Below are 18,459 nucleotides of genomic sequence, written 5' to 3'. Positions count from 1 at the left end.
AAACAATAAATCACCCGGCAATGATGGGTTAACTTGTGAATTTTATAAGAGATTCCAAGTGGATGTTTCAGAATTCCTTCTCTGTGTATTTCAACAAATATTGGAACATAAGAAATTGCTTTCAACCATGTCGCAAGGTTTAATTACACTAATTCCAAAACCAGGGAAGGATTTACTTAACAGAGACAATTGGAGGCCTATAACATTAATCAGTAATGACACCAAATTACTTTCATTAATTTTTGCAGAAAGACTGAAATTAATATTAGATAAAATTATAGACTATTGTCAATCAAGTGTTATACATGTAAGATATATAGGCAATAATATTCGATTGATCTTAGATTTAATAGATGATAACTTTCTAATTAATGATAATAGCTATATCCTTTTTATATATTACTATAAAGCATTTGATACTATAGACCATACATTTCTACTTAAAACTTTGAGTTTTTTTGACTTTGGCAATAATTTTATTCGTGCAATTCAAACACTAAACAATAACTGTGATAGCTCTATTAAATTACCCTTTGGGACCACCTCTAGATTTAATATAAGGAAGGGAGTCAAGCAAGGTGATCCAATATCTCCTTTATTATTCTTGATGGTCATGCAAGTAATGTGTCTCCATATTAAAGTTAATACATTTCAAGGCATTCAGATATTTGATCATGAAATTAAATGTTCCCAATTGGCAGATGATGCAGCTATATTTTCTAAAAAAATGAAAAATAATTAAAATTGGTTCTTGAGTGTCTCCATGAATTTACTTTAGTATCTGGGTTAAACATAAATATTAAGAAATGCAAATTATTTGCTCTCAAAAGCAGACCTGATAATTTGTCTGATCTCTATTGTATACCAATTAAGAACCAAATCTCTTATTTGGGTGTTAACATTTTTTTTTAAAAACAGAAAGAAAGAACAAATTTAAATTACTCTCCATTAATAAACAATATTCAAAAAAAGTATAATTCCTGGTTAATGAGGGATTTATCCTTAAATGGGAGGGTATTATCATCAAAGTCAGAAGGCTTATCAAGACTAATTTATACAGCAATGGTCATAGATGTTCCAAAATCCCTTATTAATCAGGTAAATAAAAACTTATATAATTTCATTTGGAGGAATAAGCCTCACTATCTGAATAAAAAAAACTCTCTGTAATCCTGTTAATCAAGATGGGTTAAATGTACTCATCCAACATTATACTGAAAGTCAAATGGATTAAAAATTACATTCGTTCAAGAGATAAGTTATGTTTTTACATACCAAATATTATTTTTAAAAAGTTGGAGGCATTGACTTTCTTCTTAATTGTAACTTTGATGTCAGCAGACTTCCCATTAAATTATCTAATTTCCATAAACAGGTCTTACTATTAAGGATGATTATGTATAAGCACAACTTTTCCCCTCACACATGTTTAATTTGGAACAATAAATACATTAAGCACAGAAATATATATATATATATATATATATATATATATATATATATATATATATATATATAATTTATTTATTTTATTTTTTTGACAGTTGGTCAACCAATTTTATTGGTGTCACAACTATTTAACAGCAATGGTAACTTACACACACTGAATTCTCTGGAAAATATTCCTTCCCTGTATATTAAGGAATTTATGATTGTGATTGATGCTATACCATTTGAACTTATTGAATTATTAAAATATGTCATTGTTTCAAGAGCAGATATTGACTTTACTGTAAAGTTGGAAGGTACAAATATTACAGATAAAAAAAATTAATAACTATCTTAGGAAAATCTGTCAAAATTGTGCAGCTCCATCAACCAAAAGTTGTTGGAATGCACAATTTCAAAATATTAATTGGGAAGAAACTTTTAAAATTACAAGGCGATATTGTGTGACCAATAAGATACAGGATTTACCCTGTTAAACAAGTTATTGCAAGATTTAGGAAAGACATTGATTTTAAATGTGAAATGTGTAACATTGAAATTGAAAGCATTGTACACCTCTTTTTTGACTGTATCTATACAAAAATGTTCTGGTGTGATTTAGAATATTTTATTAAGATGAATGCAGGTATTGATATGCATTTAAGGAAAGAGGATGTTTTATTTTGATTGATAAAGCATGGTATATTGTAAATTTATTGTTGATTTATGGATTGTTTTTTTAATTCATAAATCAGATGGCATGACCCCATAGAGACACATATAAACATTGAATCAGTCTGAGATTACATGAAGAGACAGAAGCAATTGAGCCTAAATAGATAGAAGAACTGTGGTGAATTCCAAGAAGCTTGGAACATCCTATCTGCCAACAACCAAGAAAAACTGTGTGCAGGTGTACCTAAGAGTATTGGTGCTGTTTTAAATGCAAAGGTGGTCACACCGAATAATGATTTTAGCTTTTCTCATGCATCACTAAAGGAGAATTGGACAATTTAGTTTACTGGATTCTGTATGATGTTAATTGAAAAATGAAAAGTATTTATGTCATTATTTTTGAAGACATCCTCACAATGCAACATTTTTCACAAGTGCCTAGAACTTTTGCACAGTACTGTGTGTGTGTGTGTGTGTGTCTATATATATATATATATATATATATATATACATACACGTGATATTTTTCTTCAAGAGGAAACACCTAAAGTAAATAATAATTTACACACTTTCTATATTCCTTGCTAAATGCTTATTAAATAAATAAATAAAACAATCTACTTTCTGCTGTTTAACTCTTGCTCTTTAACACCTACATCTCTGTACTAGCTTGATCTTTTGGAACATCGTATGTTACTGTCTTCTTTGAATTAATTGCTTGTGTTGTAGAATTTCTCTTTTGCATATCACTGTGGATAAAAGTACCTGTTAAATTAATAACTTGTTGTGTTTGTAATGTTTTATTTCCTTGAACTAACAATGAACAATATAATTTTACAGAATTGATTTATCTTGGTTAATGTTAATTTATAAAAATAAAACTTTAATTATTTGTTTATGTTGGTTCATTTTGCATTAATTAATGTTAACATATACAACTTTTAATGGTAAAAATACATTAACCAAAATTAAGTATTGTTCATTGTAAGTTAATGTTAACAAATACAACTGTACTGTAAAGTGTTACATTTTAAAATAAACCTTTAAAAAAAAAAAAAAAAAAAGAACTACCCCGAGAAATATTCACAAGAGTTAAAGTGTGACAACTAGCCCCAGTTTTCCCTATATCTTCTCCATATTTGATTTTAAAGACTATTCATTGATAAACTTGATACACATATCCAATCAGGTATGTTTTTCCAAAACAAAATTGTATTTCATTTACCAGTCTGTGAACACCAATCACCAATTGTATTTGTTTTCCATTAACTCAGCATCCTGTCCTGTCCTACACCACAATAATCTATGCTGGATATTCTACTGGTGATTTACAAAAACCTTTTCCAGAATTTCACCACTTTGGGTCAATGGTTACAATCATTCCCATTATTTGTTAATGTTATAGGTGATCAAAATTCTATAAATGGTCTTAATATCTATATTTTGGTCTATATGTGATTTTAATGATTTGATTACTCACAATAACAGAAAGACCTAAAAACATTTCCCAAAACTTAGTAACTGTCAAATCTGAAAAAAAAAAAATCTTAATTTTTAACACATTACAGTTAATCATTATGTAATTATGTAGGATAATCATTATGGTTAATCCTTTAAATTGACCGTTTACCTAAAAATTAAAATTCTTTCATCATTTACTCACCCTGGATGTCAATAAGATATTCATTAGATGACTTTGAGATGTTTATGATTTAGAATGTTTGTAAATCTGATCTTTTTAAGATGTTTATCAGATGTTAATTAGAATGTGCTTTCCAGATGAAACGCTCTTAAACAGATGTCTATCTACTGTATGTGGGCATCTGCTTGAATATATCTCATTGCATTGCCACAGAGGTCATTGTTGATGTTCTAAAAATGGGTTTGAATTTTAGATTGAATGTCTATGATGTGTCTATAGTCTATGATAATGGCTTTATTTTGTTTTCACTTTTAGAAATCAACCCAATCTAAGAAATTCCTCGTAGTGACTGATGATGTTGCAGTTGTCCTGAAAATCTATTGGCTGGATTTGCCAACATATTTAAGCGATCGCACAGAGACATTTCACCAGTCCACGGGCGACTTAAGAGAAGTCAGAGATAAATAGTCAGGCTGAATTCTAGAGAACAAATTTCAGTCCAAATCAAACATGCAGTCCTTGCTGCTTCTGCTGCTCGAAGTTCATCTCGCATATGCTGGTGAGTTCATGGTTTTAAGTTGACTATAATAGCAATTTGATTTGTAGTTTGAAAATTGTTCTATTTCACTTAAACAGCGTAATAGCTCTTAATAAGTCAATATTTGTATTTAACAGGCAAAATGCATTAAAACTGTTCTTTTAAAGCAACGTAGGCTACACAAGCTTTTATGTGTGTGTGTGTGTGTGTATAATTATACTGTACAAGTATGCAGATGTATATAACTCGTTTTATAACACGTCAAGGTAGCACAGTTTAACTTATTTTGATCGACAATATTATTTTGGATCATTTTGATGACGTTTTGCGTTTTAAACATTACTGAATAAATATACTTTAAAACATGCTCTCGGTGAAAGTAGCTATAGGTACAGTAGGCTATAGGCTATTATAAATGTGATTTATAATTGTACAGCATTCCAAAACATGAAAGAAAAAGGGTTTCAACATACCCACAGAAAATAGGTCGTCAATTGTTTGACAAAAACTCATTTTCTTTTAACTAGCAACTTATTCAGCGGGTTCAGATCAGTTTAATTTCTGACCTGAAATAATTTGTTCTGCCCAGAGGCTGATGACGAAACATTTTGCAATGTCATCTGTTTTCGTTCACTTGACCATTTGATTTGTCAGTTTATGCATATAATAATAAGGCACAGAAACTTAAAACTACTTATTTCTATGTTTTGAAAGATCAGTGACTTTTAAAAAGGATTTGCAAATGAATAACCTACATTCACTGCTTGTTTAACAGTTGACTATAAAAAGTTGATTGATTGAAACGGCGGAGGCTCCTAATGAAGTTGACGCTTAAATAACATTCATTTAAAATTAAATGTTTAATCTTTAAATATGGTTAATTTTGGCCTTATGGAAGTTTAGAAAAGACACTTTTTTCCCCCTAAAGCACACCTTTTACACTTTTTTAGTAGGCTATTTTGTCTGCTAACAAGTCCAACAGTGGCCATACATGCATAACAGAATGCGCCGATTATAATTTAAAACGTAGTAATGCATATTTTTTATAATAGGTTTTCATATTTGAAGATTGCAATTCTGAGACAAATATCTACATAGAGATATTTTGTATACATTTGATAAGTAAAAAAAAAAAAATGACAAAGTCAGGGTAAAACGTTTGTAAGAGTGTTATGAACTTCATATAATAAAAAGAAAAAAAGCTGAAATCTGCTAGTTTTAATATATATAAAATCGACCCGTGGCACATAAAAGTACCCTTAATTACATGGACTCTGAAGCGTGTGAGTTCTACATTTACTGACCACTAGATGGCAATACTAGATTACCAAACCGATCCATTGACGTTTAATTTTATTCTAGTGGGCCTAGGCCTATCGCTACTTAACAAACAATAGTAGCCTAATAATAATAATAATAATGATAGTAATTTTGCTCATCTTTAGCTTTAGATGTTTGAATAGTTTATTATCGCAATTTCAAATTAATAATTAATAATTATATTAACAAAGAAATTAGTAAAATAAAGATGAAAATAAAAAAAATAACATTCAAACCGAACTTCAAATGTGCGACAGAAACTGTCCTACTGTGTAGCTATTTGTGTTCAATAGCGGTAGGCCTAAAGAAAATGTGACACACCTACGGTGTTAATAACTTTGATAAAACTGTACAGTTATTCGGCAAGTTCAACAGCTGGGTGAAAGCTGAATGAGGCAAGTGTACTCGAAAATACTGTAATAAAGTATCATGTAAGCAATTTGTCTGAGTAGCCTGTGGGAATGCAGATTGGAACCGCTATAGATTTATTTGGACAAAAACATTAAATAGTGAAAATAGTAAATAGTTACAAAATTTAGTCATATAAAAATTTGTCAGTAAAATAGGTGTTATTACACTTTTAATTTAAAAGCTTTTCTGGGATGAAAACACTTTATAATAACTAATAACATTTTGTTTGATCATTTTCCAGGAACCCACACCTACCAGTACTTCTACACTGCAACATCTGGGTTACCAAACTTCCCAGAATTTGTGGCAGTTGGTATGGTGAATGGAGAGCAAATTAATTACTATGACAGCAGCACCATGGAGGCACTAGTTAAGGCAGATTGGGTAAAGGGGATTGTGGATCCAACTGAATGGAAAAATATTTGGCTTGGTACACAGCAGTGGTATAAAGCGAGCGTTCCAATTCTGAAAAATCGCTTTAATCAAAGTGATGCAGGTAAGTTCATGTAAAAGATGTGAAAGTGATCTATATAAATGCACATGTGTTTATGTCAAATGATTGAATCGTGAATTTCTACTATATATTAAAGCTGCTCTACATAACTTTGTGCTCTCTAGCAACATCTGTGGTTGAAATTTATAATTGTAAGCAATTTTCGGAAGAACATTCCGTCAGTCTTCTTTCGACACTATTCCTCTGGCGGATGAATCTCATGATTTGAGGTTACCTGGACATCGCCTGTGTGCAATCAGCCCATTGTACATATGGGCCACGGTTTGTTCCTGGTAGGCAGCAGATACCCTAACCCCGCTCCCGCCCTAATCCAAACTATATTGAGTCTATATGGCACATTTCTCCCATCGCGATGTGATCATAACTGGAAGAAATTCAGAGCCGAAGTCATAACGTGCTATTTCCATGTTGATATTATATGTTTAAACATTTAAAAATTAAATATTTCTTGCTTTGACTAATATAAACAACACTCTTATTTATATTTATGAATTAATGAATTTTACACTTGTTGCACTTTTCTGACACTACACTGAACTCCTGAATCACCACCAGTTACCAGTAGGCCTATATTTTAATATGATTATTCAAGCGTTTTATCTACTATTAATGTTTGTATTGTACTACACTTATCAATTTAAGAGGTGAAACCCTTGATATGGCTGATACGAGTTCAATGGAAGATTTTATTATTTTTACATTATGTACAGCCCAGTGTAAATCTAGTCAACGAAATCACAGATGAAAACGTCCATTGGCGAAGGGTTTTTGATTTCGTCAACGATAACGAGATGGAAAAGGCGCATCATGACGATAGGCTAATTAAATGATTATATTAAAGCATAGGCCTATTGTTTTACGAAAATCTGACGATAAAAATAATACTGCAGGATATAAACAGAAGAAACATATTGAGAATCTGTATATAGAAGAAGATATTAGATATGGATTAATCTAATACATTAATCCAGTATGTTGGGGATTTCCCTGCTTGAGCTGCGTGAGTTGAACTTGTTAACACCGGCAAAATGAACCACTTTTAAAATGGGTAAATACCTCATTCAAACGCATCCTATTTAAACGAGATTAATCAATGTATCCACAACGTTTATGGAACAACTTGCACAGTGAAGCGAATGAACAGGTGAACTTGAATTAAATGATGCGCTAGTCGAAATATGCACAATTTGCGTTGTGAACACACGGTTTCCATAAGAAACACGCTACACGAAATGTAATGTACTTTCATGGAAAATTAATAAGTCTCTAAAGCATGAAGAATTCAGAATACAGGTTAACTTCCAAAAAGTAGCTAATAATTCAGTCTATACATTATTTCAGGAGCTCAGGTTTCACAACAAGGACAGTATGTAGGCTACATTTATACTGCATGTTTGATATGTTTACATTATAAAATGTTTTAATATTTTTTTAAAATGTTTGAATATTTAATTAAATTTTGGTCTGTTACAGTTTGAAATTTTTGTCCACTTGGCACGTCGTCACGTAAAATATATTATTTTCGTTGACTAAAATTGTCATTTTTGTCAGAGTAAAACTGACTCAATTGAATGAATATGTCATGATGAAATATTGACTACTTTTAAAGGACATTGTCGTAAAAAGACTAAAACTATGACTAAAATGAAAAACTGAGAAAAATTAATACTGGTACAGCTTCGGTTGATAAAGCGTGTGAAACTGTAATAACACTGTAAACTAAAAACATAAAACAAGCAATGATGATGGGAATAAAAAATAATAATTTGTTTTTTTTGTTATTAAACATGAAATTAATTTGCTCTATGTAATAATATACCTCTCGTTTGTTTCATACGCATTACATAATCTGAGAATATTTGTTTTGGATTTGAATAGGTTAATTTAAAAGTAGACATTTCAAGGTTTCTGTAGACATATTTATCATGTTTGTGTGACAATTACAGTGCATCCGGAAAGGAAATTTTCATGCTTGTGTATATATCCGCTTTTTAAAATTTTCTGATCGGACGGTTATTTCCTTTTAAAGCTGCTCCTAACCAGCAAAGTTTACAGGTGATGGGTGGCGTTTAGCTGCTGCTGGGAAGCATATAAAACAAATTAGCATTGACACCTCAAATACAATGTGGTCATATGTGTTTTTGACCACATTTGTATGTGGTTTTTGTGATCCGATTCCGGTCACAAAACATCTTAGACCCCGTTTAGACCTGTATTTAGTGCTGACCACGTGATCAGATCACCAAAAACGCATCTTAATACCAGCTGTAAATGGGGTCAAAGAAAGCTCTGTTTTTTTATCCTGAACACACAGACAAATTTGTTAGGCCTTGCCTTTTATTTGAGGAAAATAAAACTTACACAACACATCGAGACACAACATTACAAAACACAACACAGACACAACATACAAAAATCAAACACAGCACAGCGAGACAAAATACAACACAGCTGCTCTGTTCCAAAACTTAGTGAGCTGGCTACAGAAGCAGCATTTTAAGGCATCATAGGCAGTTTGAAAAGCTAGGATACCTTCTTTTGAGCAAATTCTAAGGCAGCATGAATCCTACACAGACATAAATAATCCCAGAATGCATTGCAATGTTTTCTGTGAAAAAAAAAAAAATCATCCATGATGACATGATGTGAGTTAAATTCAATTAAAATAAAATATGATATACTTGAATATTTTATGCCCATTTATGCTTATTACAAAATGGCGATGTAAGCTTAGCATCATGCTTGTGGAAAAACTGTTGAAATCAACTGTAAATCGAGTCTCTCATGTGTGAAAGACAAACTATTTGTATGATGCACAAGGTGGTGCCTATGTAGATCGTTTCAAATCATTCACTAATGAGGTTCCATCTGGATGATGCAGCCTTAGAAGGCAGCTGCTATGTAGGCAGTATGTAGTGAGGAAGTACATTAGGATTTGAAATTATTGTTCTGTCTATTGAGTTGGAGACCTACAGTGAGACTGAGCAGTGCAGCTGAGCAATACGTCTGGGTTGTCCTTATATGCCGGTCCCAAGCGTGGGATGCCAGAGTATTGGTGTTGAAAACAGACTTATTAACAACCATAACCAGCAAGTTCACCACCAAGACCAGCACCAGACCAGCATTAACTTGAATAAACAAGCCTGTCCTGGCATGGAGATTAATGCCGGCGTAAGCTGATCCTTTCAGCAGGGCTTTCATTGTTTCATGCAGTTCAGTGCAGGTGAATTAATTATACAGAAAACAAACAGAACCTCAGAGAACACAGAAAATGATTTATTTAACACTTTGACAGTGTTTCACTTATACACTCACTGAGCACATTATTAGGAACACTATGGTCCTAAAAAAGTGGCCGACGTGGTCATCTGCTGTTGTTAGGGCTGTTACTGTGGCAATTTTTTACCACCGTAGTAGTTAAGGGCCAATCACTGCCGGTGAACAGTGTTATATGGTGGTTGAAGGGCGGGGTAGGGAGTGTGTGCAAATTATGTGCTGATTATAATTGTAACAATTTTAATTCAAACATTGTTAACGAAAATATAACAAGAAATAAACAAAACTGCAAGATATTACCAATGCACTGCCAATGTTTTAGAAGAAGAAAAATCTTGTAATATAAAATCTTGTTTATTCAAATGATCCAGTCTTAGTATTGTGAGGATTTTTTTAGTCTAAGCTGTGTACCGAGAGATGAAAGTGCCGATCCCTGGTAGAAGACCACATCGAGTTCCTCTTACGTCAGCCAAGAAAAGAAAGCCGAGGCCTCAGTGGCCACAGGCTCACCAAAACTGGACAGTTAAAGACTGGAAAAACATAGCCTGGTCTGATGAATCTAGAGTTCTGCTCAGGTACACATAGGCATGTGACAGTATCAAATTTTTGTGTCACAATAATTGCTGAAGCTTTTGTCATGGTATACGGTATTATCATGGTATTGAATTACATCTCTTAATAACAAGTTTAATTACTTTTTCAATACCAAAATGGCCTTTAAATTAACAGATAATGAAAAACTTTGAAAAGAATTCTGAACTTTTAAAAGTTACCATCTACTACCATCAACACCAAAGATACATTGCCATATATAACATTTAGTTGATGCCTTAATATTTAAATTATGCCATGAGGCCACTGATCATTACAGATCAGTACAGACCTTGTATTGTTGAGGCTAAAGTAAGTTTGTTAAAGTAAGTCTAGACTAATTTTATCAAGCCAGCTCCTAGGCTACAACAATAGTATGCATTTTATTTTCTGATAGCAAGCCAATTGCTAATATATAGCTAGGTGCTAGCTACACATTTAATAACTGCAGGTTCACTCACTCTGTATGGAAATGTAAGTTTGCATGGCTTTCTAACTTCAAAATTAATATTGAAATCATCATTGTGCCACATTGCCATTATTAATTACAGGAATTAGTACTATCTGATTCCAACTGTATTTCAGTTGTTACTTCGAGACACAGACTTTACTATGTAGCTAGCGGAGTTTTAGCGAACTATTCTCTGGCCACTTGAAAGAGAGCTACATATTATCTGCAAATATCAATAACAGTTCACTTTCTTTGTCATCTTAGTTGTCACTTACTTAATTGTCTCTTACAGTGTTGTCTCTCAGTTTTCAAAAACAGTTTGGAAAAACGAGCAGAACTGTCACAACTTACCTTTATCTTGCTGAATTAAACAGAATGTTTGTCCCTCAAATGCACAAACCGTGTTGGATGTGTTCCCATGTTTTGCTGCCACTTTACTGCCACATGTTTTACACAAAGGGAAACCATCACTCCCTTTGCATTTTTATGGAACCCATAATACTTCCACTCTACCAACTTAACCTTTCTAGAAGGCGGATAAAGGGTCGGCTGCGTTCCTCCTTCAGCAATGCTTCTAGTCCACGCTGGTGGGCATTTGTCATTTGTTCCACATACACCCAGTGTTGTAAATCTTCATTCATTGATGGAATAAAAACAACCATGTGATCAGAAAAATTGAAACAATTTGGTGAATAGGTTATCTAGAATTATCTACTGTATTTTGAAGTGCCCACGATAACAATATTGTGCAAGTTAATTACAGTGATTTACCGTATAACCGAATACCGTCACATGCCTAGTTACACAGATGGTAGCCCCACTGTAGCCTCAGCTTTCTGTTCTTGGCGGACAGAAGTGGAACCCCACGTGGTCTTCTAAGGTTGTAGCCCATCTGCCTCAAGGTTCGACGTGTTGTGCATTCTGAGATGCTATTCTGCTCACTACAATTGTACAGAGCGGTTATCTGAGTTACTGTAGCCTTTCTGTCAGCTCGAACCAGTCTGGCCATTCTCCATTGACCCCTTCTATCAACAAGCTGTTTTCGCCCACAGAAATGATGCTCATTGGATGTTTTTTGTTTTTTGGCACCATTCTGAGTAAACCCTAGAGAATGTTTTGTGTGAAAATCCCAGAAGATCAGCAGTTACAGAAATACTCGAACCAGCCCGCCTGGCGCCAAACAAAATCCGCTTAATTTCATGATAACAGCGACTTCTCTGATTGGTGAATGAAATTCGCTTCAAGATGACTTGGGGGGAAATTACTTTTTACGTTATTTACAGTAGTTTCTGCAAATGACGTTGGACAATATCCATCAAACACTGAGACAAGGAGCTGTTGCTTCATCCAGTAAATAAAGAGAAGGGGTTTAACAACGTGTATTTCAAGTTACATTGGCCACAATGAGTGAATATTCACAAGCCAGAGCTGACCAGCACCGAATTAGCATGGTCCCTGTTTCTGACTGTATAATTGTTTTGGTTAATCTTGCTAAATGATTTTGAATGAATGAATCTTACAATCATTTTGTAAGTTAGTATAATATGACAATTGATGATCCAGTTGACGATGAAAGTTCAGCCATGCAACTCTGTGTGGCGCAAGCTGACGGGTTGTTTGACTTGTTATCTGTTAGCCAATCGGCTCGCTCACATGTGACATGTTAAGCCAATTGTCTTGCATGGCATAAGTTGATTGGTCCTCTGTGACTTGCTATCAGATAGCCAATCAACTTGCGTCTCTCTCATTGTCTAATATTTAAATGTCTCAGTTTTCCTGATTATCAATTTTTTATTGATTCACATAAATGTACCTTATAGAACAAAACATATATACATAGAATCAAACTTAACCCCAACTATTACTCCTCCCCCTCCCAATCCCACCCTAACCCCAGCAACATAACAGTGGTCTTAAATGACATAGACACACATGCACACACATAAAAAAATAAAAAAAATACATATAAAATAAATAAATAAACAAATAAAATAAAAAAATAAAAACCACAACAACAATAATCACACATCCATAAAATGACAAATACCTGCCCCATTTCTCCACGAACACTTTACACCTCCCCGTTCCTCTGAAAGTAACTTCCTCAAAGGCCGCCACCCTTCCCATCTCCGAGCACCACTCCTGAAAGGAGGGTGCTCCAGCCAACCTCTAGCCCCTCAAAATGATCTGCTTGGCGATCATGACACTGGTTAAGACCCAATTCTTTATGTGTCTACTTACAATGTTAATGACCACCCCATCACCCAAGATACAGAGTCTGGGGCAGAATAATACCTAAATACCTAACACCTCGCATACCAGACTCTGCACCTTTAACCAAAACTTTTGAATTTCCACACACCCCCAAAAGACATGGGTTAAATCTCCATACTCTGATTGGCATCTCCAGCAGGTGGGTGTGTCTTTAAGACCAAGCCTATACAATTTAGAGGGGGTCCAATAGAACAGATGTAAAATCTTGAATTGTATAAGGCGCACCCTTGCATCTCTCGATGCAGTTTTTATGTTTTTTTAAATCCTAGCCCATTCTCCCTCCTCCAATTCCAGGTCTAAATCTTTCTCCCATAATCTCTTGAGTGGTTGAGACTCCGTCCCCTAGACTCTGAATTAATAAGGAGTAATACACTGATGCCTCATGACTTCCAAAAGTAGAAATCGCCTCTCCCAGAGTATCTGCCGCTCAAGGGGGGTGTATGCTATTACCAAAAATAGTACAGAGCAAGTGTCGTAGCTGAAGATAACTAAAAAAAATTAGATCTGGAGATCCCAAAATATTGAACAAAATTTTCAAAGGATCTCATCACACCACTCTCATAAAGATAACCGAGTGTATTAACCCCCTTCGCAATCCACTCAGACCAACAAAAAGGGGACTTACTAATGCATAGTTTGGGGTTTAGCCATAGGCTCGTGGTAACATTTAGATAAATATCTGAATTAAACACTCTGGACACTTTTGTCCATTTTGAATGCAAATGTGAAATAAAGGGGTGCGATTAAACTTCTATGGTTAGTTTGATGGAAAGGCTTTGCAATGGCAAAATAGGAGCAAGAAATTCTTGTTCAATGCAAAACCAGAGAGGGGCTCTTTCAGTTGGAAGCGACCAGTGAGCCAAATGTCTGAGACCGAATGCATAATAATAAAACAGAATCTTGGGTAAGCCTAACCCACCTTTGTCCATCGGCCTGTGTAACTTATTAAAATGTAACCTGGCATGCTTACCATTCCAAATGAAGGATTTCGCTATGCTATCAAATTGCATGAAATAAGAGAGGGGACATCTATAGCGAGAGATTGTAACAGGTAGTTAAATTTGGAATACAATTCACTTTAATTACATTAACCTTCCCAATCATCGATAAGTGTAATGACACCCACCTGTCCACATCATTCGCAAACCTTTTTATTAAGGGATCAAAATTAACTGACTAAATCAGACAAATTTGCTGGGAATAAAATTCCTAAATACTTAATGCCTGTTTGGGCCACTGGAAGGCACCTGGCTGGAAGGCCGTTACTGGACAGTACGCTGTCAAAGCCAAAGCTTTGGATTTAGACCAGTTGACTTTATATCCTGACATCTTGGAAAAGGAATTAATAATTCTATGAAGGCAAGGCATAGATCTAGTGGGGTCAGAGACGAATAATAAAATATCATCTGCGTAAAGAAGAAGCTCATGTGCTACACCTCCCGCAATCACCCCTGGAAAATCATCCTCCTTTCTTATCGCGGCTGCTAATGGTTCCAGGGCAAGACAGAACAATAATGGGGAAAGAGGGCAACCCTGCCAAGTGCCCCTATCCAGAGTAAAATAATCTGAAATTAATCCATTTGTTTGTACCACTGCTACAGGCTGTCTATAAAGTAACTTAATCCAACCAATAAATGTACTCCTGAACCCATACCTTTCCCAAATCTTAAAAAGGTAATCCCATTCTACCATATCAAATGCCTTTTCGGCATCAAGTGAGATGGCAGCGACCAGAGATTGATCATTCGCTACTGACCCATGATATTGATGAGACGCCTGATGTTATCAGAAGAGCTATGACCCTGAATAAACCCCACCTGATCTATATTTATAAGAGATGTCATAACCTTACTTAATCGGTTAGCCAGAATTTTTGACAACATTTTTACATCTAGCTGGATCAGGGAAATTGGATGGTAACTTTTACACACACTTGGATCTTTGTCCTTTTTAAGAATCAGACTGATCCGGGCTTGTGTCACGGTTGGCGGAAGCTTTCCATTCTTTAATGATTCAGTATAAACTTCTAACAAAAGTGGAGCCAGTTCTGTAGCATATGATTTGAAAAACTCAGCGGCAAAGCCGTCAGGCCCCGGAGCCTTGCCTGTAGGTAAGGCCTTAATTACCTCATCAAGCTCCTCCAAGGTTATCTCAGAATCAAGAGAGTTTTTTTGCTCAATCATCAATTTAGGGAGTTCTAATGGTTCCACAAAGTTTCTAATATCTTCATCAGTAGAAAAAGACGTGGAACGATAGAGATCAAGATAGAATTCTTTAAAAGCATTATTAATATCAATGGCCGAGGTAAATATTTCACCACCAGCAGATTTCACTGAGGGAATGGTAGAAAAAGACTCTCTCTGTTTTATATATCTAGCCAAAGCATATTTCCTGCTTTGTCCCCCAACTCAAAGTATGATTGTCTTGCCCTGAATAACCAAAACTCCACTTTCCATGACAAAATAGTATTATATCTATATTTCAATCGGGTCAGTTCTCTGAGGCCATCAGATGACATACGGCGCTTCAGCTCTGCCTCGGCACTTTTAATATTTCCTTCCAACTCCACAAGTTCTTGTGCTTGGGATTTTTTGGTGAATGAGGCATACTGTATGATCTGACCCCTAAGAACCGGCTTAAGTGCCTCCCAAGCTGCACCCACAGAGGATACAGAAGACCAATTGGTCTCCATATAAACATTGATTTCAGTCTTTAACATTTGTTGTAAATCAGGATTTTGCAAAAGGGACACATTAAGGCGCCAACTATATGATTTCTTTTTTTCTGTATGTGGCAACACCTCTAAACTCACCAGGGCATGATCTGAGACTAAGATATTTCCAGTTGAGCAATCAACAACTGATGAAATGAGGGATTTGGGTATAAAAAAAAATATTTTCTAGAGTAAATCTTATGGACTGATTAAAAAAATGTATAGTCCCTACCAGATCGGTTCAAAAGTCTCCAAATATCCGTAAGACCAAGATTTGTACACATCCTGTGAAGCGTCAGTGTTGCTCTAGGGGGTTTACACGCTTTTGCTTCACTGTGATCAAGGACTGAGTCCATCAAAAGATTAAAGTCTCCTCCCAATATTATATCATGAGGGGTGCCAGCGGCTTGCAAGCATCCCTTCAAGATCTATAAAAAAAGCCCTGATCATCAGCGTTAGGCGCATAAATATTAGCCAAAATCAACCTTTGCCCTTGAATTTCAGCTAAAACAACGACACTTCCTAATTTTTCTTTAGTCTGTTTGAGACATTTGAATTGTAGATGTTTATTAATCAATATAATGACTCCCTTGCTCTTACTTGAGCCAGCACTAAAAAAAACATGTCCACCCCATATCTTCCCAATTTTTTTCAGCTTCCTGCGGGGAGAGATGTGTTTCTTGAAGAAACACTATCATATTTCGTACGTTTAAGAAAAGTAATAACCTTCCTTCTTTTTATGGGGTGCCCTAACCCATTTACATTCCATGTGGAGAGAGATAGTACACTTATATTAACATTTGACATTTTGATATAGTAGAAAAAATAAATTGTGTCAAAAACAAAATTATACAGACCACATTCCCCATTAGTGAAACAGTCAAACCCCGAACTCCCCCCCCCGAACAAAACAAACAGAAAAAAGAAAAACGTGCGCATTAACCCCGTGCACGAAAGCGCCAACCAGCGACAATCCCTCTAAACTCAAAAGGTCCATGAACGCCCACGAGCCCCCATGACAACTTTGCCATCGGATTGCTCAATTTTGCCTCACAAATTTGTGAGGCAAAATTACATAACAGAAAATACTTTGTAAAATAAACCCCAGCAAATAGGAAGAAGGAACACAAAGGACGTGTAGATTCATTCACAGAACAGTCTCAAAGGTGTGATCTTCCACAAAACAAATTCTAGCTGATATAAAACCGTTCAGATTCCTCGGACAGACAAATGAATGTTCAGTGAGCTGGCTGTTATGAATTCAGCAGATGACGTAATCATTCCAATGTCCCATAAAAATACTGAACAAAACAAACTACAGCCAGGAGGAGGAATAAACACGAAGAAAGAACAGATTAATCCACAGCTGTTCCAAAGGAGTGTTATTCAATAGAACAAGCTCCAGCCGCTAGGCAGAACCAATACAAAAAGAAACAAAACCGGCATCCCGGTTCCCCGGATGGTCGAGTCAATTCACTCGGAGGCCGCATAAACGTATATACCATGACTTACACAATCCGTCAACTTTATAAAAGACATCCTTTGTGTGAGCATGTAGATATTTTGCGGTCATCCGTAGTGTCCACTCTCAAACTGGCCGGGAACTTCAATGCAAAAGTAATCTTTCGTCAATGCAAAAGTTTCTTTAAGGAAAAGTGTTATTCACAAAACAAGCTCCAGCCACTCGGCAGAGCCAACACAGTTTACTCACCCATTGATTCAATAAAAGACATTGCCTGATTGGGACATGTAAATACTTTGCGACCGTCCTTCGTTTCTATTCTCAGTTTGGCCGGGAATATCAGAGCAAAAGTGATCTTTTGCTGATGTAAGTGTTTCTTACATTCCTTTAACCGAACGCGTTTCCCTTTTGTCGAACTCGCAAAGTCCGGGCTCAAGAAAATATTATGGTTCTTCCAAGAAAGCTTCCCTTTGCTCCTCGCCTGGTGCAACACAAGATCTTTATCGGATGATCTCAGAAATCTGGCCAGAATCGATCGGGGCAAATCTCCCTCAGCAAATCTGTGAGCTGGGACTCTGTGAGCTCGCTCGATTTCCAGCTTGTGGCCTGTTATGTCGAGCAAACTCGGGAAAAGCTCGTCTAGGAATTTCACCAGATCTCTGCCCTCCTCATGCTCAGGAATTCCAACAATTCGAACGTTATTCCTGCGGCTTCTATTCTCAAGATCTTCAAGCTTTTCAAAGAGATGTTCCAAATCAACTTTGGTCGTGGGCTGTTTAGCGGTTAATTCCCTCTCCGAAGATTCCAGAAAATCGATTCGTCTCTCAACATCAGTCACTCTTGTAACTATCTCAGAGAATTTTATTTCCATCGCCGTGCCATCCAAATCGAGTCCCCGGTCTGTAGGCCTGTCGGGGCATTCATCCTGAACACGTAAGTGTCTTTTAATGTCTCCAGAGCCCGAGGATTTTGACTTCTTTGCCATGTTTTGCCTCAAAGAGCAAATGTGTAACTGGGTGTATCATATTTCGCAAGATTATAACATGAAAATAATTAAAAATTTAGCAAAGTGCGCAGAGCTCATCGCTCACACGTCTGCTTCTTGCATGGCATCACGTGACCCCCTAAATGTCTCAGTTTTGCAGTTTAGCCAGTTTCTCTGCA

The 18,459-nt window shown here is 35.5% G+C and overlaps 2 protein-coding genes across 3 annotated transcripts in view; one reads left to right on the top strand and one right to left on the bottom strand.

Moving 5' to 3' along the window:
• The window catches only part of LOC127421083 (antigen peptide transporter 2-like), a 214,152-nt gene that overhangs the window by 170,864 nt on the left and 24,829 nt on the right, over window positions 1-18,459 (bottom strand). The window lies entirely within an intron of this gene.
• LOC127421098 (major histocompatibility complex class I-related gene protein-like) overlaps window positions 4,140-18,459 on the top strand; it is a 33,787-nt gene continuing 19,467 nt past the window's right edge. For both annotated transcript variants that reach the window (XM_051663865.1, XM_051663866.1), the window contains exons 1-2: window positions 4,140-4,304; window positions 6,256-6,510. In XM_051663865.1, coding sequence (XP_051519825.1) covers window positions 4,256-4,304; window positions 6,256-6,510 — 304 coding nt within the window. In that variant the 5' untranslated portion in view covers window positions 4,140-4,255. The remainder of the gene's footprint in view (window positions 4,305-6,255; window positions 6,511-18,459) is intronic.

Source organism: Myxocyprinus asiaticus, chromosome 30 (assembly GCF_019703515.2).
Source record: "Myxocyprinus asiaticus isolate MX2 ecotype Aquarium Trade chromosome 30, UBuf_Myxa_2, whole genome shotgun sequence".
NCBI lineage: Eukaryota > Metazoa > Chordata > Actinopteri > Cypriniformes > Catostomidae > Myxocyprinus > Myxocyprinus asiaticus.
Note: the sequence above shows the minus strand (reverse complement) of the source record. Positions and strands in the feature narration are given on the sequence as shown.